Raw genomic sequence first — 21,681 nt, 5'->3', positions numbered from 1 at the left:
CAGACCTCTGGTAATATGGGTCATATTGAACCGTTTAGACTAGAGACCAGACCTCTGGTAATATGGGTCATATTGAAATGTTTAGACTAGAGACCAGATCTCTGGGTCATGTTGAACCGTTTAGACTAGAGACCAGACCTCTGGTAATATGGGTCATGTTGAACCGTTTAGATTAGAGACCAGATCTCTGGGTCATGTTGAACCGTTTAGACTAGAGACCAGACCACTGGTAATATGGGCCATATTGAACTGTTTAGGCTAGAGACCAGATCTCTGGTAGCATGGGTCATGTTGAACCGTTTAGACAAGAGACCAGACCTCTGGGTAATATTGAACTGTTTAGACTAGAGACCAGACCTCTGGTAATATGGGTCATATTGAACCGTTTAGACTAGAGACCAGACCTCTGGTAATATGGGTCATATTGAACTGTTTAGACTAGAGACCAGACCTCTGGTAATATGGGTCATATTGAACCGTTTAGACTAGAGACCAGACCTCTGGTAATATGGGTCATATTGAACCGTTTAGACTAGAGACCAGACCTCTGGTAATATGGGTCATATTGAACCGTTTAGACTAGAGACCAGACCTCTGGGTCATATTGAACCGTTTAGACTAGAGACCAGACCAGACCTCTGGTAATATGGGTCATATTGAACCGTTTAGACTAGAGACCAGACCTCTGGGTCATATTGAACTGTTTAGACTAGAGACCAGACCTCTGGGTCATAATGAACTGTTTAGACTAGAGACCAGACCTCTGGGTTATATTGAACCGTTTAGACTAGAGACCAGACCTCTGGGTCATATTGAACCGTTTACACAAGAAACCAGACCTCTGGGTCATATTGAACCGTTTAGACTAGAGACCAGACCTCTGGGTCATATTGAACTGTTTAGACTAGAGACCAGACCTCTGGTAATATGGGTCATATTGAACCGTTTAGACTAGAGACCAGACCTCTGGGTCAAATTGAACCGTTTAGACTAGAGACCAGACCTCTGGGTCATATTGAACCGTTTAGACTAGAGACCAGACCTCTGGGTCATATTGAACCGTTTAGACTAGAGACCAGACCTCTGGTAATATGGGTCATGTTGAACCGTTTAGACTAGAGACCAGACCTCTGGTAATATGGGTCATATTGAACCGTTTAGACTAGAGACCAGACCTCTGGTAATATGGGTCATATTGAACCGTTTACACAAGAGACCAGACCTCTGGTAATATGGGTCATATTGAACCGTTTAGACTAGAGACCAGACCTCTGGGTCATGTTGAACTGTTTAGACTAGAGACCAGACCTCTGGAAATATGGGTCATGTTGAACCGTTTACACTAGAGACCAGACCTCTGGTAATATGGGTCATGTTGAACCGTTTAGACTAGAGACCAGACCTCTGGTAATATGGGTCATATTGAACCGTTTAGCCTAGAGACCAGACCTCTGGGTCATATTGAACTGTTTAGACTAGAGACCAGACCTCTGGTAATATGGGTCATATTGAACCGTTTAGCCTAGAGACCAGACCTCTGGGTCATATTGAACTGTTTAGATTAGAGACCAGACCTCTGGTAACCTCCTTCTCTCCCTCTTAAAACACACAGAAGTACAATCCTCCAGGTAGGATCTGTAGTGTACACTAGGTAAGGTAGGGGTTAGTGTGTACCTGTTAAGTGCTCCAGGTAGTGTCGGTATAGAGTACACTGGATGGGCGTGACTCTGACGGACACAACGTACTCATGTTTAGGAGGCAGGAACTTGGTCAGGGCAGAGTAGTCTCTTCTCTGGAGAGAGAGCAGAGAAAGAGGAGAGAAAGAGGAGAAAGAGCAGAGAGAGAGAGAGCAGAGAGAGAGAGCAGAGAGGAGAGAGAGCAGAGAAAGAGGAGAGAGAGGAGAGAAAGAGAGGAGAAAGAGCAGAGGAGAGAGAGCAGAGATAGAGGAGAAAGAGCAGAGAGAGCAGAGAGAAAGAGGAGAGAGAGCAGAGAGAAAGAGAGAGAGCAGAGAGAGGGAGCAGAGAGAAAGAGAGAGCAGAGAGAGGGAGAGAGAGAGCAGAGAGAGAGAGCAGAGAGAGAGAGTAGAGAGAGAGAGCAGGAGAGAGAGCAGGAGAGAGAGAGCAGAGAGAAAGAGAGAGAGCAGAGAGAAAGAGAGAGAGAGCAGAGAGAGAGAGAGAGCAGAGAGAGAGCAGGAGAGAGAGCGAGAGAGAGAGCAGGAGAGAGAGCGAGAGAGAGAGCAGAGAGAAAGAGAGAGAGCAGAGAGAGAGAGAGCAGAGAGAGAGAGAGCAGAGAGAGAGAGCAGAGAGAGAGCAGGAGAGAGCGCGAGAGAGAGAGCAGAGAGAAAGAGAGAGAGCAGAGAAAGAGAGAGAGCAGAGAAAGAGAGAGAGCAGAGAAAGAGAGAGAGCAGAGAGAGAGAGAGAGCAGAGAGAGAGAGAGAGAGCAGAGAGAAAGAGAGAGAGCAGAGAGAGAGAGAGAGCAGAGAGAGAGAGAGCAGAGAGAGAGAGAGAGAGCAGAGAGAGAGAGAGAGCAGAGAGAGAGCAGAGAGAGAGAGCAGAGAGAGAGAGCAGAGAGAGAGAGAGAGAGAGAGCAGAAAGAGAGCAGAGAGCAGAAAGAGAGCAGAGAGAGAGGTTAACACAATTGTGGCTTCTCTGTGGCGAGAGGCACAGTTTAAAAGCCAAATCCTACCATTGAGCTCTCCATCATGAGGCGAACATCACACAGTGTTACCTGAACACATCCATGTTGTAGAGGGCGTGATGAGGCGAACATCACAGTGTTATATAGTGTTACAACAGTGTTACCTGAACACATCCATTGAGCATCTCGTAGAGGATGTGAGCCCTCTTCTTCATGATCCGTACATCCTGGTCTGTGGAGTCTGCTGCCTGCCCGTTCTGGATGGGGTTGACGAAGCGGTTCCTGAACTCCTTCACTGACCCCAGCAGGTTCTCCTTGATGAAGTTCACCATGCAGTGGTCTGGACAGGGCAAACACACAACATAAGTATTCCCCCTCCCCTCAGATTTCTTCACATTTTGTTGTGTTACGAAGTGGCATTAAAGTTAATTCCACTGTCATTTTTTTGTCAACAATCTTGGTAATGTCAAAGTAGAATTATATCCCTAAAATAAAAATAAAAAATGAAACCGTAATCTATCTTGATTTTATAAGTATTCACCCGAATCAATACATGTTAGAATCATCTTTGTCAGCGACTACAGCTGGGAGTGTCCTCTCATAAGAGATATCACACCTGGATTGGTATCATCTTTGGCAGCGACTACAGCTGGGAGTCTCCTCTCATAAGAGATATCACACCTGGATTGGTATCATCTTTGTCAGCGACTACAGCTGGGAGTCTCCTCTCATAAGAGATATCACACCTGGATTGGTATCATCTTTGTCAGCGACTACAGCTGGGAGTCTCCTCTCATAAGAGATATCACACCTGGATTGGTATCATCTTTGGCAGCGACTACAGCTGGGAGTCTCCTCTCATAAGAGATTTCACACCTGGATTGGTATCATCTTTGGCAGCGACTACAGCTGGGAGTCTCCTCTCATAAGAGATTTCACACCTGGATTGGTATCATCTTTGTCAGCGACTACAGCTGGGAGTCTCCTCTCATAAGAGATTTCACACCTGGATTGGTATCATCTTTGGCAGCGACTACAGCTGGGAGTCTCCTCTCATAAGAGATTTCACACCTGGATTGGTATCATCTTTGGCAGCGACTACAGCTGGGAGTCTCCTCTCATAAGAGATTTCACACCTGGATTGGTATCATCTTTGTCAGCGACTACAGCTGGGAGTGTCCTCTCATAAGAGATATCACACCTGGATTGGTATCATCTTTGTCAGCGACTACAGCTGGGAGTCTCCTCTCATAAGAGATTTCACACCTGGATTGGTATCATCTTTGGCAGCGACTACAGCTGGGAGTCTCCTCTCATAAGAGATTTCACACCTGGATTGGTATCATCTTTGTCAGCGACTACAGCTGGGAGTGTCCTCTCATAAGAGATATCACACCTGGATTGGTATCATCTTTGTCAGCGACTACAGCTGGGAGTCTCCTCTCATAAGAGATTTCACACCTGGATTGGTATCATCTTTGTCAGCGACTACAGCTGGGAGTGTCCTCTCATAAGAGATATCACACCTGGATTGGTATCATCTTTGTCAGCGACTACAGCTGGGAGTCTCCTCTCATAAGAGATATCACACCTGGATTGGTATCATCTTTGTCAGCGACTACAGCTGGGAGTCTCCTCTCATAAGAGATATCACACCTGGATTGGTATCATCTTTGTCAGCGACTACAGCTGGGAGTCTCCTCTCATAAGAGATATCACACCTGGATTGGTATCATCTTTGGCAGCGACTACAGCGGGGAGTCTCCTCTCATAAGAGATTTCACACTTGGATTGGTATCATCTTTGGCAGCGACTACAGCTGGGAGTCTCCTCTCATAAGAGATTTCACACCTGGATTGGTATCATCTTTGTCAGCGACTACAGCGGGGAGTCTCCTCTCATAAGAGATATCACACCTGGATTGGTATCATCTTTGTCAGCGACTACAGCTGGGAGTGTCCTCTCATAAGAGATATCACACCTGGATTGGTATCATCTTTGTCAGCGACTACAGCTGGGAGTCTCCTCTCATAAGAGATATCACACCTGGATTGGTATCATCTTTGGCAGCGACTACAGCTGGGAGTCTCCTCTCCTGGATTGTACAACACTGTATTTTCCCATTTCATCTTTCCAAAATTCTCTGCACAAAACGTCATTGCGCAGAAAATCACTGTACCATCTAAAAACTGCTGTAAAATATAACCAAATATAACCAAATATAACCAAATATAACCAAATATAACCATAACCCAAAAAAATATTGTATTATTCAGCTGTTGTACAAAAAAAACTCAAGTAAAAAGGTGGAAAAAAAATCTAGCGAAGGCGTAGAATTATCTCACATAGAACAGATCTGCTCAGACTTGCTTTCAGTGACATATCTAGAACTCACAACTCTATGTGAATTTAGAATTCAATAATTCACTGAAGGACCTTATAGAGATAAAGTTGAAGTCGGAAGTTTACATACACTTAGGTTGGAGTCATTAAAACTCATTTCTCAACCACTCCACAAATTTCTTGATAACAAACTATAGGTTTGGCAAGTCGGTAAGGACATCTACTTTCTGCATGACACAAGTCATTTTTTCCAACAATTGTTTACAGACAGATTATTTCACTTATAATTAATTCACTGTATCACAATTCCAGTGGGTCAGAAGTTTACATACACTAAGTTGACTGTGCCTTTAAACAGCTTGGAAAATTCCAGAAAATGATGTCATGGCCTTAGAAGCTTCTGATAGGCTAATTGACATCATTTGTGTCAATTGGAGGTGTACCTGTGGATGTATTTCAAGGCCTACCTTCAAACTCAGTGCCTCTTTGCTTGACATCATGGGAAAATTCAAAGAAATCAGCCAAGACCTCAGAAAAAAAACATTGTAGACGTCCACAAGTCTGGGAGCAATTTCCAAACGCCTGAATATACCACGATCATCTGTACAAACAATAGTACGCAAGTATAAACACCATGGGACCCTGCAGCCGTCATACTGCTCAGGAAGGGTACGCCTTCTGTCTCCTAGAGATGAATGTGCGTTGGTGCGAAAGGTGCAAATCAATCCCAGAACAACAGCGAAGGACCTTGTGAAGATGCTGGAGGAAACAGGTACAAAAGTATCTATATCCACAGTAAAACGAGTCCTATATCGACAAACCTGAAAGGCCGCTCAGCAAGGAAGAAGCCACTGCTCCTAAACCGCCATAAAAAAAAGCCAGACTACGGTTTGCAACTGCACATGGGGACAAAGATCATACTTTTTGGAGAAATGTCCTCTGGTCTGATAAAACATAAATAGAACTGTTTGGTCATAATGACCATCGTTATATTTGGAGGAAAAAGGGGGAGGCTTGCAGGCCGAAGAACACCATCCCAACCGTGAAGCACGGGGGTGGCAGCATCATGTTGTGGGGGTGCTTTGCTGCAGGAGGGAAGTGCACCTCACAAAATAGATGGCATCATGAAAAATGACAATTATGTGGATATATTGAAGCAACATCTCAAGACATCAGTCAGGAAGTTAAAGCTTGGTCGCAAATGGGTCTTCCAAATGGACAATGACCCCAAGCATACTTCCAAAGTTGTGGCAAAATGGCTTAAGGACAACACTTGACTGGGCAGGGGCACAGTCATGGGTGGACCTGGGAGGGCTTAGGCCCTCCACCAACCAAAGAGGATCTGCAGAGAAGAATGGGAGAAACTCCCCAAATACAGGTGTGCCAAGCTTGTAGCGTCATACCCAAGAAGACCAGAGGCTGTAATCGCTGCCAAAGGTGCTTCAACAAAGTACTGAGTAAAGGGTCTGAATACTAAATGTACTTGTGATTTTTCAGTTTTGTATTTTTTTATGAATTAGCAAACATTTCTAAACCTGTTTTTGCTTAGTCATTATGTGTAGATTGATGAGGGGGGGGGGGGACTTTTTTTAAATCAATTTTAGAGAAAGGCTGTAATGTGTTAAGTCCAGGGGTCTGAATTATTTCCGAATGCCCTGTAGGCCAGCGGTCTGGATATAACAGGAAGTAACGGACATACACTCTATGAGGTTGTTCTGCAGCGGTGTGCCGGTGAGCACCACTCTCCGTCGGGTCTTGATGGAGTTCATGGCTTTAGAGATGGCCGACACCTCGTTCTTCAAGATGTGGCCCTCATCACAGATCACAAAGTCTGGGCCTGGGGAGGGAGACAACACAGAGCAGAGAGAGTTGAGAAGAAACTGGATACAAGAAATAACCATGTGTGTGTGTGTCCTCTACCTACCTGGGTCAACCAGGGTCTTCTGGAAGGTCTCTTTGAGTTTCTTGCTCTTGATGTTTCTACCCTGTGTGAGGTTACGGTACATCTCATAGCCAATGATCATGATTCCTCCATCCTCCTGCCACTGCTGCAGAGCAGACGCTCTCTCCTGAGGACGCTTCACCGTGGCCAGCTCCGTCACCTAGTGACAGACAGCGTAAAGACACACAGACAGCGTAAAGACACACAGACAGCGTAAAGACACACAGACAGCGTAAAGACACACACAGGTATATGAGAGTAAGTGTGTACCTCTAAACTCTCCTCGTCCTTGAAGCCGTACTGCCACTTCTCAAACTCATTGAGCCAGTTGAGAACGGTGTTGAGAGGACAGACGATCAGAGCCGTGGAGAAGTCTAACTTTTCACACAGCAGTAGTGTGTGGAGTAGGGTTACCACCTAGTGATATAGACAGGGTAAGATACAGTATAGATACAGTGGGGCAAAAAAGTATTTAGTCAGCCACCAATTGTGCAAGTTCTCCCACTTAAAAAGATGAGTAAGGCCTGTCATTTTCATCATAGGTACACTTCAACTATGACAGACAAAATGAGGGAAAAAAATCAAAAAAAATCACATTGTAGGATTTGTAATGAATTTATTTGCAAATTATGGTGGAGAATAAGTATTTGGTCACCTACAAACAAGCAAGATTTCTGGCTCTCACAGACCTGTAACTTCTTCTTTAAGAGGCTCCTCTGTCCTCCACTCGTTACCTGTATTAATGGCACCTGTTTGAACTTGTTATCAGTATAAAAGACACCTGTCCACAACCTCAAACAGTCACACTCCAAACTCCACTATGGCCAAGACCAAAGAGCTGTCAAAGGACACCAGAAACAAAATTGTAGACCTGCACCAGACTGGGAAGACTGAATCTGCAATAGGTAAGCAGCCTGGTTTGAAGAAATCAACTGTGGGAGCAATTATTAGGAAATGGAAGACATACAAGACCACTGATAATCTCCCTCGATCTGGGGCTCCACACAAGATCTCACCCCGTGGGGTGGGTCAAAATGATCACAAGAACGGTGAGCAAAAATCCCAGAACCACACGGGGAGACCTAGTGAATGACCTGCAGAGAGCTGGGACCAAAGTAACAAAGCCTACCATCAGTAACACACTACGCCGCCAGGGACTCAAATCCTGCAGTGCCAGACGTGTCCCCCTGCTTAAGCCAGTACATGTCCAGGCCCGTCTGAAGTTTGCTAGAGAGCATTTGGATGATCCAGAAGAAGATTGGGAGAATGTCATATGGTCAGATGAAACCAAAATATAACTTTTTGGTAAAAACTCAACTCGTCGTGTTTGGAGGACAAAGAATGCTGAGTTGCATCCAAAGAACACCATACCTACTGTGGAGCATGGGGGTGGAAACATCATGCTTTGGGGCTGTTTTTCTGCAAAGGGACCAGGACGACTGATCCGTGTAAAGGAAAGAATGAATGGGGCCATGTATCGTGAGATTTTGAGTGAAAACCTCCTTCCATCAGCAAGGGCATTGAAGATGAAACGTGGCTGGGTCTTTCAGCATGACAATGATCCCAAACACACCGCCCGGGCAACGAAGGAGTGGCTTCGTAAATAGCATTTAAAGGTCCTGGAGTGGCCTAGCCAGTCTCCAGATCTCAACTCCATAGAAAATCTTTGGAGGGAGTTGAAAGTCCGTGTTGCCCAGTAACAGCCCCAAAACATCACTGCTCTAAAGGAGATCTGCATGGAGGAATGGGCCAAAATACCAGCAACAGTGTGTGAAAACCTTGTGAAGACTTACAGAAAATGTTTGACCTCTGTCATTGCCAACAAAGGGTATATAACAAAGTATTGAGAAACTTTTGTTATTGACCAAATACTTATTTTCCACCATAATAAGCAAATAAATTCATTAAAAATCCTACAATTTAGATTTTCAGGATTTTTTTTCTCATTTTGTCTGTAATAGTTGAAGTGTACCTATGATGAAAATTACAGGCCTCTCTCATCTTTCTAAGTGGGAGAACTTGCACAATCGGTGGCTGACTAAATACTTTTTTGCCCTACTGTATATACACAGAGAGAGAAGTCTAACTTGTCACACAGCAGTAGTGTGGAGTAGGGTTACCACCTAGTGGTATAGACAAGGTTAGATACAGTATAGATATATACACATAGAGAGAGAAGTGTAACTTGTCACACAGCAGTAGTGTGGAGTAGGGTTACCATCTAGTGGTCAAAGTACGTAATGAGGGTCAGATGAGATAAATGGTTGGGATTGGAGGGAAACATTATGCTCCTCCCACAACCCAGAAACATCCCGTTCTATAGGAAGACAACTGGCCAGAGACCCCAGTCCACCGGCCAGAGACCCCAGTCCACCAGCCAGAGACCCCAGCAGTCTACCGGCCAGAGACCACAGTCCACCGGCCAGAGACCCCAGCAGTCTACCGGCCAGAGACCACAGTCCACCAGCCAGAGACCCCAGTCCACCGGCCAGGGACCCCAGTCCACCGGCCAGGGACCCCAGCAGTCCACCGGCCAGGGACCCCCAGCAGTCCACCGGCCAGGGACCCCAGCAGTCCACCGGCCAGGGACCCCCTGCAGTCCACCGGCCAGGGACCCCAGCAGTCCACCGGCCAGGGACCCCAGCAGTCCACCGGCCAGGGACCCCAGCAGTCCACCGGCCAGGGACCCCAGCAGTCCACCGGCCAGGGACCCCAGTCCACCGGCCTGGGACCCCAGCAGTCCACCGGCCAGAGACCACAGTCCACCGGCCAGGGACCCCAGTCCACCGGCCAGGGACCCCAGTCCACCGGCCAGGGACCCCAGCAGTCTACCGGCCAGAGACCACAGTCCACCGGCCAGGGACCCCAGCAGTCTACCGGCCAGAAACCCCAGTCTACCACAGTCCACCGGCCAGAGACCCCAGTCTACCACAGTCCACCGGCCAGAGACCCCAGTCTACCACAGTCCACCGGCCAGAGACCCCAGTCTACCACAGTCCACCGGCCAGGGAAACAGGTGTTGCGTCAGAATCAGAAATAGTTGGGTAACATTGATAAATAAGATGTTTTATTTACATAATAATGCTTATGTGAGGTATGTCATTCGGATGTCTTCTTTTGGATAATAATGTTGGAAGTTTGTAGTTATCCCTTCTTCTCTGCTAGGGCTTAGTCACTAGGGGCCCAGAGAGGGGAGAGGTCAGGCTTGTCCTGGAGTGGCCTAGCCAGTCTCCAGATCTCAACCCCATAGAAAATCTTTGGAGGGAGTTGAAAGTCCGTGTTGCCCAGTAACAGCCCCAAAACATCACTGCTCTAAAGGAGATCTGCATGGAGGAATGGGCCAAAATACCAGCAACAGTGTGAAAATGTCAATGTATCTGTTAAACCATGTGATGCTATGAATAATATCAGAAGGGGAGGACAGAATGGAGGCTCCTCTTCTTATGGGAATGTGTCTGTAACTATTGTATGTCCCCTCTGAGGTTGGCCTTATCTTGATCTAGTAAATGACCTAAGAGGCTCACTGTCTCAGTGAGCTTGTCCAGGAGGGAGTGTATTTGAGATGGGAGTATCTAGAATTGACAATTGATATATGCCATTGGATGAGGTAATGTTTTGGTCCTAAGTGGTACCAAGAACGAGATTAGAACCTTGTCAAAGAGAGCAAACTGAACGATAATTTATAGCTAATGCTGTCTGGCTATGGGATACTCCTCTCTCAAGTAAAGTCTTCCTTTGTAATGTTACTAAGATCTGTGTTTCGTCATGTGACTTGAGGTGGGTGTGTCTTGGCTATAAATGATACTAACAACTGTTTTGTAAGCACTCTCAGAGAATTCATTTATAGACACCGAATTGATCTGAGAGTCAAACAGGGCTATGGTGAAGCTCATATAGAATTAAAGATGGACTTTATGATATAACTCTGACTTGTGTGTGCTTTGCTCTCTCAATGTTTAGTAATACAGGAAATGACCACGACACAGGTAAAGGGATGAGTGGTACAGACCTGCAGTGTTTTTCCCAGGCCCATACAGTGAGCCAGGATACATCCAGAACCAGAGTTCTTGTTGGTTTTCTTCACCGACTCACAACAGCAGTCCCACATGAACTGGACCCCTAGAGAGACAGAAAGCTCAGACTACAGAAATCCTTCCATTGTTGGCAGCACTGAACCCATGAAGCATGGCATTGACTTGGTAAGTGAGTAAAAGACAAACACCCTTGTTTTCACCATAAAAAATCAACATGATTAAAGACAAACATTGATACTACTACTAGAACAACTATTACTACTACTACTGTTACTACTACTGCTACTACAACAACAACTACTACTACTGCTACTGCTACTACGACTGTTACTACTACTGCTACTACCACTGTTACTACCACTGTTACTACTGATACTACTACTACTACTGCTACTACGACTGTTACTACTACTGATACTACCACTGTTACTGCTGCTACTACAACTGCTGCTACTGTTACTAATACTGCTGCTACTACTACTACTACTACCACTACTACTACTACTGCTACTACGACTGTTACTACTGATACTACCACTGTTGCTACTACTACTACTACTACTGCTACTACTGCTACTACTACTACTACTGCTACTGTTACTACTACTGTTACTACTGCTACTGTTACTACTACTGTTACTACTGCTACTGTTACTACTACTACTACTACTACTACTGCTGCTACTGTTACTAATACTGCTGCTACTACTACTGCTACTGTTACTACTACTACTACTACTACAACTGCTGCTACTGTTACTAATACTGCTGCTACTACTACTACTACTACCACTACTACTACTACTGCTACTACGACTGTTACTACTGATACTACCACTGTTGCTACTACTACTACTACTACTGCTACTACTGCTACTACTACTACTACTGCTACTACTACTACTGCTACTACTACTACTGCTACTACTACTACTGCTGCTACTACTACTGCTACTACTACTACTGCTACTACTACTACTACTGCTACTACTACTACTGCTACTACTACTACTACTACTACTGCTACTACTACTACTGCTACTACTACTGCTACTACTACTACTACTGCTACTACTGCTACTATTACTACTACTGCTACTACAACAACTACTACTACTGCTACTACCACTGTTACTACTACTACTACTACTACTACTACTACTACTACTACTACTACTACTACTACCACTGTTACTACAGATACTACCACTGTTACTGCTGCTACTACAACTGCTGCTACTGTTACTAATACTGCTGCTACTACTACTACTACCACTACTACTACTACTGTTACTACTACTGTTAATACTACTAATACTACTGTTACTAATGCTACTGCTACTACGACTGTTACTACTGATACTACCACTGTTACTACTACTACTGCTGCTAATACGACTGTTACTACTACTACTACTACTATTGCTGCTGCTACTACTGCTACTACTACTACTACTGCTACTACTGCTACTACTATTACTACTGCTACTACTACTACTACTGCTACTACTACTACTACTGCTACTATTACTACTGCTGCTACTACTACTACTGCTACTACTACTGCTACTACTACTACTACCACTGTTACTACTGATACTACCACTGTTACTGCTGCTACTACAACTGCTGCTACTGTTACTAATACTGCTGCTACTACTACTACTACCACTACTACTACTACTGTTACTACTACTGTTAATACTACTACTGTTACTACAGCTGTTAATACTACCACTGTTGCTACTACTACTGCTGCTAATACGACTGTTGTTACTACTGCTACTGTTGCTACTACTACTACTATTCCACCTTCACCATGGGCTCCACTACTACAACAACATGTCTCTCACCGTCAACCTGGTGTGGTTTGAGCTTAGTGACCAGATTGCGGTGAACCTGCACCATGGGCTCCTTGGTCTCCTCGTCTACATCCAGCACCAGCTTGGTTGTGATTGGACAAGCCACGGCGGTCGCCTCCTCCACCACGAGTACCTGGTCGGGAGGGACATATAGAGTCTAGTCTAAAAGCATTACAGTCTGCACATAAAAATAAATACATTTATTCTGCTGGTTGGGACAGGTTATGTTCCTAGGAGTATAGGGCAGCTGGTTGGGACAGGTTATGTTCCTAGGAGTATAGGGCAGCTGGGAGACTGTTCTGCTGGTTGGGACAGGTTATGTTCCTAGGAGTATAGGGCAGCTGGGAGACTGTTCTGCTGGTTGGGACAGGTTATGTTCCTAGGAGTATAGGGCAGCTGAGAGACTGTTCTGCTGGTTGGGACAGGTTGAGACAGGTTATGTTCCTAGGAGTTTAGGGTAGCTGAGAGACTGTTCTGCTGGTTGGGACAGGTTGAGACAGGTTAGGTTCCTAGGAGTTTAGGGCAGCAGAGAGACTGTTCTGCTGGTTGGGACAGGTTATGTTCCTAGGAGTTTAGGGCAGCTGGGAGACTGTTCTGCTGGTTGGGACAGGTTATGTTCCTAGGAGTTTAGGGCAGCTGGGAGACTGTTCTGCTGGTTGGGACAGGTTATGTTCCTAGGAGTTTAGGGCAGCTGGGAGACTGTTCTGCTGGTTGGGACAGGTTATGTTCCTAGGAGTTTAGGGCAGCTAGGAAACTGTTCTGCTGGTTGGGACAGGTTAGGTTCAAAGGAGTATAGGGCAGCTGGGAGACTGTTCTGCTGGTTGGGACAGGTTATGTTCCTAGGAGTTTAGGGCAGCTGGGAGACTGTTCTGCTGGTTGGGACAGGTTGAGACAGGTTACGTTCCTAGGAGTATAGGGCAGCTGAGAGACTGTTCTGCTGGTTGGGACAGGTTATGTTCCTAGGAGTTTAGGGCAGCTGGGAGACTGTTCTGCTGGTTGGGACAGGTTATGTTCCTAGGAGTATAGGGCAGCTGGGAGACTGTTCTGCTGGTTGGGACAGGTTATGTTCCTAGGAGTTTAGGGCAGCTGGGAGACTGTTCTGCTGGTTGGGACAGGTTGAGACAGGTTATGTTCCTAGGAGTATAGGGCAGCTGGGAGACTGTTCTGCTGGTTGGGACAGGTTAGGTTCCAAGGAGTATAGGGCACCTGGGAGACTGTTCTGCCGGTTGGGACAGGTTATGTTCGTAGGAGTATAGGGCACCTGGGAGACTGTTCTGCTGGTTGGGACAGGTTAGGTTCCTAGGAGTATAGGGCAGCTGGGAGACTGTTCTGCTGGTTGGGACAGGTTATGTTCCTAGGAGTATAGGGCAGCTGGGAGACTGTTCTGCTGGTTGGGACAGGTTTAGTTCCTAGAAGTATAGGGCAGCTGGGGGACTGTTCTGCTGGTTGGGACAGGTTATGTTCCTTAGAGTTTAGGGCAGCTGATCTTCTAGTCCACAAGCATTCAAACCTTAATATTAAGGAAATGCTAAGCAACTTCCACTCTATTCAAAGAGCCCATTCAGTACATTTATGTGATCACCGTGGAAACATGGCATAGCTGGTACCATGCTCATATCTGACCACACATCCATCTGGCTCCTTAGCGAACCATCGGGCAGAAGGAGTAGTTGACTCATTGATAGACTGAGTCTAACTTCATTTCCATCCCATTAGCAGATGCCATGACAACAGTGCACAGACAGTTGACTTCTACCTCTCTGAGTTTCTCCCTGAGCTGCTCCCTCTCAGCGATGCGTCTCCTCCTCTCCTCCTCCTCCTTCAGGGCATCCCTCGTTTCCGTCCTCAGCTTGTCGTCCTTGAGGATTTTTCTGATCTTCTTCCTCTGTCCTTTAGGAGTGTCTCCATCCTCCTTCCCCGAGCCATCCTCTCCTGACCCGCTCTGGAGGAGAGAATGAGGCTTAACCTCTCAACTTCAACCCCCAGGGGTCAACTGACCAATCCAATCACACATTGTGTGTGACCTATGATGTGGTAACAATCAAACATCGACAAATCAATGAATTCCAGACCAAATTCACAAATATAGAATTGAAAATCCTCTCCTTCCCTATACCTTGTCGTCAGATGAAGAATCCTGGGCCTCCACTCTAACCACTAGGCTACCCTGCCTCCCCTCCACTCTAACCACTAGGCTACCCTGCCGCCCCTCCACTCTAACCACTAGGCTACCCTGCCACCCCTCCACTCTAACCACTAGGCTACCCTGCCACCCCTCCACTCTAACCACTAGGCTACCCTGCCGCCCCTCCACTCTAACCACTAGGCTACCCTGCCGCCCCTCCACTCTAACCACTAGGCTACCCTGCCTCCCCTCCACTCTAACCACTAGGCTACCCTGCCACCCCTCCACTCTAACCACTAGGCTACCCTGCCACCCCTCCACTCTAACCACTAGGCTACCCTGCCACCACTCCACTCTAACCACTAGGCCACCCTGCCACCCCTCCACTCTAACCACTAGGCCACCCTGCCGCCCCTCCACTCTAACCACTAGGATACCATGCCGCCCCTCCACTCTAACCACTAGGCTACCCTGCCGCCCCTCCACTCTAACCACTAGGCTACCCTGCCACCCCTCCACTCTAACCACTAGGCTACCATGCCGCCCCTCCACTCTAACCACTAGGCTACCCTGCCGCCCCTCCACTCTAACAACTAGGCTACCCTGCCACCCCTCCACTCTAACCACTAGGCTACCCTGCCACCCCTCCACTCTAACCACTAGGCTACCCTGCCACCCCTCCACTCTAACCACTAGGCTACCCTGCCACCCCTCCACTCTAACCACTAGGCTACCCTGCCGCCCCTCCACTCTAACCACTAGGCTACCCTGCCGCCCCTCCACTCTAACCACTAGGCTACCCTGCCACCCCTCCACTCTAACCACTAGGCTACCCTGCCGCCCCTCCACTCTAACCACTAGGCTACCCTGCCGCCCCTCCACTCTAACCACTAGGCTACCCTGCCGCCCCTCCACTCTAACCACTAGGCTACCCTGCCACCCCTCCACTCTAACCACTAGGCTACCCTGCCACCCCTCCACTCTAACCACTAGGCTACCCTGCCACCCCTCCACTCTAACCACTAGGCTACCCTGCCGCCCCTCCACTCTAACCACTAGGCTACCCTGCCACCCCTCCACTCTAACCAATAGGCTACCCTGCCACCCCTCCACTCTAACCACTAGGCTACCCTGCCGCCCCTCCACTCTAACCACTAGGCTACCCTGCCGCCCCTCCACTCTAACCACTAGGCTACCCTGCCGCCCCTCCACTCTAACCACTAGGCTAACATGCCGCCCCTCCACTCTAACCACTAGGCTACCCTGCCACCCCTCCACTCTAACCACTAGGCTACCCTGCCGCCCCTCCACTCTAACCACTAGGCTACCCTGCCACCCCTCCACTCTAACCACTAGGCTACCCTGCCGCCCCTCCACTCTAACCACTAGGCTACCCTGCCGCCCCTCCACTCTAACCACTAGGCTACCCTGCCACCCCTCCACTCTAACCACTAGGCTACCCTGCCACCCCTCCACTCTAACCACTAGGCTACCTGCCTCCCCTCCACTCTAACCACTAGGCTACCCTGCCTCCCCTCCACTCTAACCACTAGGCTACCCTGCCACCCCTCCACTCTAACCACTAGGCTACCCTGCCACCCCTCCACTCTAACCACTAGGCTACCCTGCCTCCCTATACCTTGTCGTCAGATGAAGAATCCTGGGCCTTGATGCGGCGCCGTTTCTTCTTCTGGGCGTAGCTCCTCTCCTCCTTCTTCTTCTTCTTCTTCTTGGAGGAGCGCGTGGTCCTCCTGTGTCTACTGCCTTCCTTCTCAGACTCCGACTCCTCCTCTGACGACGATTCCTTCTCACTGATCTCCTCACTAACTCCTGACTCACTGCTGCTAGCTGACTCCTTAAAGTCTGAGTCTGCTGAGTCATCACTACCCACTGGAGAGGTGGAGGGAGGAAGAGGGGAGGAGAAGAAAAGACAGGGAGAGGGGAGAAGGAGAAAGAAAGAGAAGAGAGGGAGAAAGAGGAGGATAGAGAGAAAGGCGGGAGGTAGAGTTGATTGAAAACAGTCATCAGCTTGCAGAGTAGGACTTTCGTTCTGTTGCATAGGTGTTAATACACAGGCCTAGACAGACCAGGCCAGCTAGAGACCAGGCCAGCTAGAGACCAGGCCAGCTAGAGACCAGGCCAGCTAGAGGCCAGGCCAGCTAGAGGCCAGGCCAGTCAGCCAGACAGCCCTCGTACCTTTCCGTCTGGTCCTCTTGGTCTCCTTCTTCTTCCCCTTGCTGGCTGGTTTCTCCTTCTCCTCTCCCGACTCCACTTTGTACAGCGTCAGTTTGTGGCGGAGCAGCCGGTGGCGACGCCCCACACTCGTCTTCACGTCCACATCAGAGCCAGAGCCCCCTTCATCATCTTCATCATCATCGTCGTCGTCTGTTGAGGGGAACAAGCAGTTATTTCTACATCTAGTCTACTGACATAAACCATTAGTGGTGGAAAGAGGCACTGCAGAATCACTGTATCAACGAGTATGAAATGAAAAAGTGAATGTAGCTCACCCTCCTCCTGCTCCTCTCCTCCCTTCCCCTTCTTCTGTTCCTTCTCTTCTCCGTCCTCGTCAGAGCTCTCCTCTGCTCCTGAAGAGTAGTTAGCCTTGATCTGGGCCAGCAGCATCTTCTTGGCAATTCTATTGAGGAAGAAATTTAAATCAATGTTATTTGTCACATGCTCCGAATAAAACAGGTGTAGTGAAATGCTTACTTACAAGCCCTTAACAAACAATGCAATTCAAGAAATAGAGTTAAGATATTTACTGTAAAAAAAACAATTATAACGAGGCTATATACAGGGGGTGCCGGTACCGAGTCAATATGCAGGGGTACAGGTTAGTTGATGTAATTTGTACCAGAAGGTAGGGGTAAAGTGTTTATGCATAGATAATATTAGCTACGGAGAGCGTGATCACAGTCATCCGGAACAGCTGGTGTTCTCATGCATGCATCAGTGTTGCTTGCCTCGAAGAGAGCATAAAATGCATTAAGCCCGGCTGGTAGGCTCGCGTCACTGGGCAGATCGCGGCTGGGTTCCCCACTGTAGTTGTAAATTGTTTGCAAGCCCTGCAACATCCGACGAGTATCAGAGCCGGTGTAGTTGGATTCAATCTTAGTCCTGTATTGAAGCTTTACGTGTTTGATGGTTTGTCTGAGGGCATAGCGGGATTTCATATAGGCGTCCGGATTAGTGTCCTGCTCCTTGAAAGCGGCAGCTCTAGCCTTTAACCTCTTTGGGATATGGGGCAGTATTTTGATGTCTGGATGAAAAGCGTGCCCAAAGTAAACTGCCTGTTACTCAGGCCCAGAAGCTAGGATATGCATATAATTAGTCGATTTGGATAGAAAACACTGAAGTTTCGAAAACTGTAAAAATAAAGTCTGTGAGTATAACAGAACTGATATGGCAGGTGAAACCCCGAGGACAAACCATCCAAAAAATCTTCAGCCACCACTGTTTCCAATGGAAACAAAATTTCCATGTTTTGTGGGAGGCAAAAACCTCCCAGGTTGCAGTTCCTAAGGCTTCCACTAGATGTCAACAGTCTTTAGAAAGAGTTTCAGGCTTGCTTGGAAAAATGAGTTTGAATTTGTAATTTTTCTAAGTGGCTCCCATTTTGGCTGTAGTGTTTTCATGCGCGTGGATAGGAGCGCATGCTTTGTTGTTTATCTCCGGTAAAGACAATAACGATTCTCTGTCTTAAATTGTATCGTTTAGTTACGTATTAGGGTACCTGAGGTTTGATTATAAACGTTGGTAACGTTTGGGATTCATTTTGTATGCATTTTGAAGGAGGGAAACCGGTGGATTATTCAATGAAGCGCGCCACACTAAACTGAGTTTTTGGGGATATCGAACAAAAGCACAATTTGCAATGTAGCTGGGACCTTTTGGAGTGCCAGCAGAAGAAGATCTTCAAAGGTAAGGCATTTATTTTATCGCTATTTCTGACTTTCGAGGCGCACCTGCCTGGTTGAAAAATGTTTTTAAATGCTTTGTGTGCGGGGCGCTGTCCTCAGATAATCACATGGTGTGCTATCGCCGTAAAGCCTTTTTGAAATCTGACACAGTGGCTGGATTAAAAAGAAGTTACATTTTCATGAATGTTAACAATTTCTGTAATTTCAATTTCGTGCTCTGCAATTTCACCGGATGTTGGCCATGTGGGACGCTACCGTCCCACCTGCACGTAAGAAGTTAATCCATGGCTTCTGGTTGGGATACGGTCACTGTGGGGACAACGTCGTCGATGCACTTATTGATGAAGTCGATGACTGAGGTGGTATACTCCTCAATCCCCATTGGATGAATCCTGGAAAACAGTCCTGTAGCGTAGCATTCGCGTCATCTGACCACTTCCGTATTGAGCGAGTCACTGGTACTCCCTGCTTTAGTTTTTGCTTGTAAGCAGGAATCAGAAGGATAAAATTGTGGTCATATTTGCCAAATGGAGGGCGGGGGAGAGCTTTGTATGTGGAGTAAAGGTGGTCAAGAGTTTAAAGTACCCAGCCAGCAGGAGCACAGCATATTCTTGTTTGCTAATGGCCTTATACAACTCGCTGAGTGCAATCTTAGTGCCAGCATCGGTTTGTGGTGGTAAATAAACAGCTACGAAAAATATAGATTAAAACTTCAGGTAGATAGTGTGGTCTACAGCTTATCATGAGGTACTCTACCTCAGGCGAGCAATACCTCAAGACTTCTTTAATATTAGACATCTTGCACCAGCTGTTGACAAATACACACCACCCTCGTCTTGCCGGGCTTAGCTATTCTGTCCTGCCGATGCACGGAAAACCCAGCCAACTGTATATTATCCATCTCGTCGTTAAGCCACGACTCTGTGAAACATAAGATATTACAGTTTTGAATGTCCCGTTGGTAGGATAGTCTCGAACGGAGCTCATCCAGTTTATTCTCCAGTGATTACACGTTGGCCAATAGAAAAGATGGTAGAGGAGGAGGTTAACCACTCGCAGACAAATTCTCACAAGGCACCCAGATCTCCACCCCCTGTACCTACATCTTTTCTTAACACGAGTTACGAGGATTTGGACCCATTCTCGGAGAAGCAGTATATCCTTTGCGTCGGACTCATTAAAAAGTCTTTGTCCAGTCGAGGAATGTGATCGCTGTTCTGATATCCAGAAGCTCATTTCGATCATAAGAGAAATAAGTTACAATGTGAAAAAACACAAAATAAAACAACTGGTTAGGAGCCCGTAAAACAGCAGCCATCCCGTAAGGAAATAAGGAAAAGGATTGAAGGATGTTCGTCAGCTGGTTGAGAAGCATGCAGTTCAGGACATATTTGGTTTGTCTTGAATTAAAATACTTTTTAATACCTGTTCTCTGGATCATCATCGTCCTCCTCATCGGCCATCTGGGAAGCGTCATGGTTACCTTCATCTCCTTCAGACACACAGAGAAGGGTCAGGGGTTAGAGACCGTGTTTTCCCATAAGAGACGTCAGTTAATCAGCTACATTTTCCACTTCAGATAAACTAGGATACTTTTAATTTAAAAGTCTTAGTTTGCCAGTCTGTCGGACCGTCTCCTGCTATATAGAATAATATGCATCTGCTAGCCATCTATTGATAGGATAGTCCTGTCCATCACAAAGCGAGAGGTAACACGTCCCGCCCCCAGGTAACACGTCCCGCCCCCAGGTACAATTTCTGCACACTGTGGTTGCAGTTTAATTTCCTTACAGAGCTGGTGAATTAGAATGTAACGTAAATGGTCATGACGAGTGAAAATCCACTTGGCCTAATTGTTTTCTGGCACATTTATTTTCTTTGTCCTGTTTCACATAGCAAACCACGCGGAGTCACGGCGTTACGGTAGTCTGTTTACTGTGCTTTGACAACTGACCAGCAAGTGTTGACTATTTAATAAAAGGTGTAGAACTGAATAAAGTTGATCTCCTATACGCCTTTCACGTTTATAAATCATGCAACGTGGTTATATGTCCATGGTATTGCTAGGCTCGCCGCTAAACAGCCTCGCCGCTAAACAGCCCCGCGCCAGGCTCGCCGCTAAACAGCCCCCCGCCAGGCTCGCCGCTAAACAGCCCCCCGCCAGGCTCGCCGCTAAACAGCCCCCCGCCAGGCTCGCCGCTAAACAGCCCCCCGCCAGGCTCGCCGCTAAACAGCCCCCCGCCAGGCTCGCCGCTAAACAGCCCCTCGCCAGGCTCGCCGCTAAACAGCCCCTCGCCAGGCTCGCCGCTAAACAGCCCCTCGCCAGGCTCGCCGCTAAACAGCCCCTCGCCAGGCTCGCCGCTAAACAGCCCCTCGCCAGGCTCGCCGCTAAACAGCCCCTCGCCAGGCTCGCCGCTAAACAGCCCCTCGCCAGGCTCGCCGCTAAACAGCCCCTCGCCAGGCTCGCCGCTAAACAGCCCCTCGCCAGGCTCGCCGCTAAACAGCCCCTCGCCAGGCTCGCCGCTAAACAGCCCCTCGCCAGGCTCGCCGCTAAACAGCCTCTCGCCAGGCTCGCCGCTAAACAGCCTCTCGCCAGGCTCGCCGCTAAACAGCCTCTCGCTAGGCTCGCCGCTAAACAGCCTCTTGTTTGATTCACCATAAACAGCCTCTTGCCAGATTCACCATAAACAGCCTCTTGCCAGATTCACCATAAACAGCCTCTTGCCAGATTCACCATAAACAGCCTCTTGCCAGATTCACCATAAACAGCATCTTGCCAGATTCACCATAAACAGCATCTTGCCAGATTCACCAT

The 21,681-nt window shown here is 47.5% G+C and overlaps 1 protein-coding gene across 2 annotated transcripts in view; it reads right to left on the bottom strand.

Annotated features, from left to right (window-relative positions):
• The window catches only part of LOC139390796 (ATRX chromatin remodeler), a 109,798-nt gene that overhangs the window by 62,484 nt on the left and 25,633 nt on the right, over positions 1 to 21,681 (bottom strand). For both annotated transcript variants that reach the window (XM_071138190.1, XM_071138189.1), the window contains exons 9-20: positions 20,292 to 20,358; positions 17,454 to 17,581; positions 17,140 to 17,328; positions 16,583 to 16,833; positions 14,575 to 14,760; positions 12,810 to 12,975; positions 10,932 to 11,041; positions 7,193 to 7,339; positions 6,905 to 7,082; positions 6,680 to 6,817; positions 2,802 to 2,977; positions 1,675 to 1,792 (exon numbers count right to left, since the gene is read on the bottom strand). In XM_071138190.1, the coding sequence (XP_070994291.1) occupies positions 1,675 to 1,792; positions 2,802 to 2,977; positions 6,680 to 6,817; positions 6,905 to 7,082; positions 7,193 to 7,339; positions 10,932 to 11,041; positions 12,810 to 12,975; positions 14,575 to 14,760; positions 16,583 to 16,833; positions 17,140 to 17,328; positions 17,454 to 17,581; positions 20,292 to 20,358 (1,854 nt within the window). The remainder of the gene's footprint in view (positions 1 to 1,674; positions 1,793 to 2,801; positions 2,978 to 6,679; positions 6,818 to 6,904; positions 7,083 to 7,192; positions 7,340 to 10,931; positions 11,042 to 12,809; positions 12,976 to 14,574; positions 14,761 to 16,582; positions 16,834 to 17,139; positions 17,329 to 17,453; positions 17,582 to 20,291; positions 20,359 to 21,681) is intronic.

Source organism: Oncorhynchus clarkii, chromosome 31, assembly GCF_045791955.1.
Source record: "Oncorhynchus clarkii lewisi isolate Uvic-CL-2024 chromosome 31, UVic_Ocla_1.0, whole genome shotgun sequence".
Classification (NCBI taxonomy): Eukaryota; Metazoa; Chordata; class Actinopteri; order Salmoniformes; family Salmonidae; genus Oncorhynchus; species Oncorhynchus clarkii.
The sequence above is the reverse complement of the archived record's forward strand: the minus strand, read 5'-3'. Positions and strand labels throughout refer to the sequence as shown.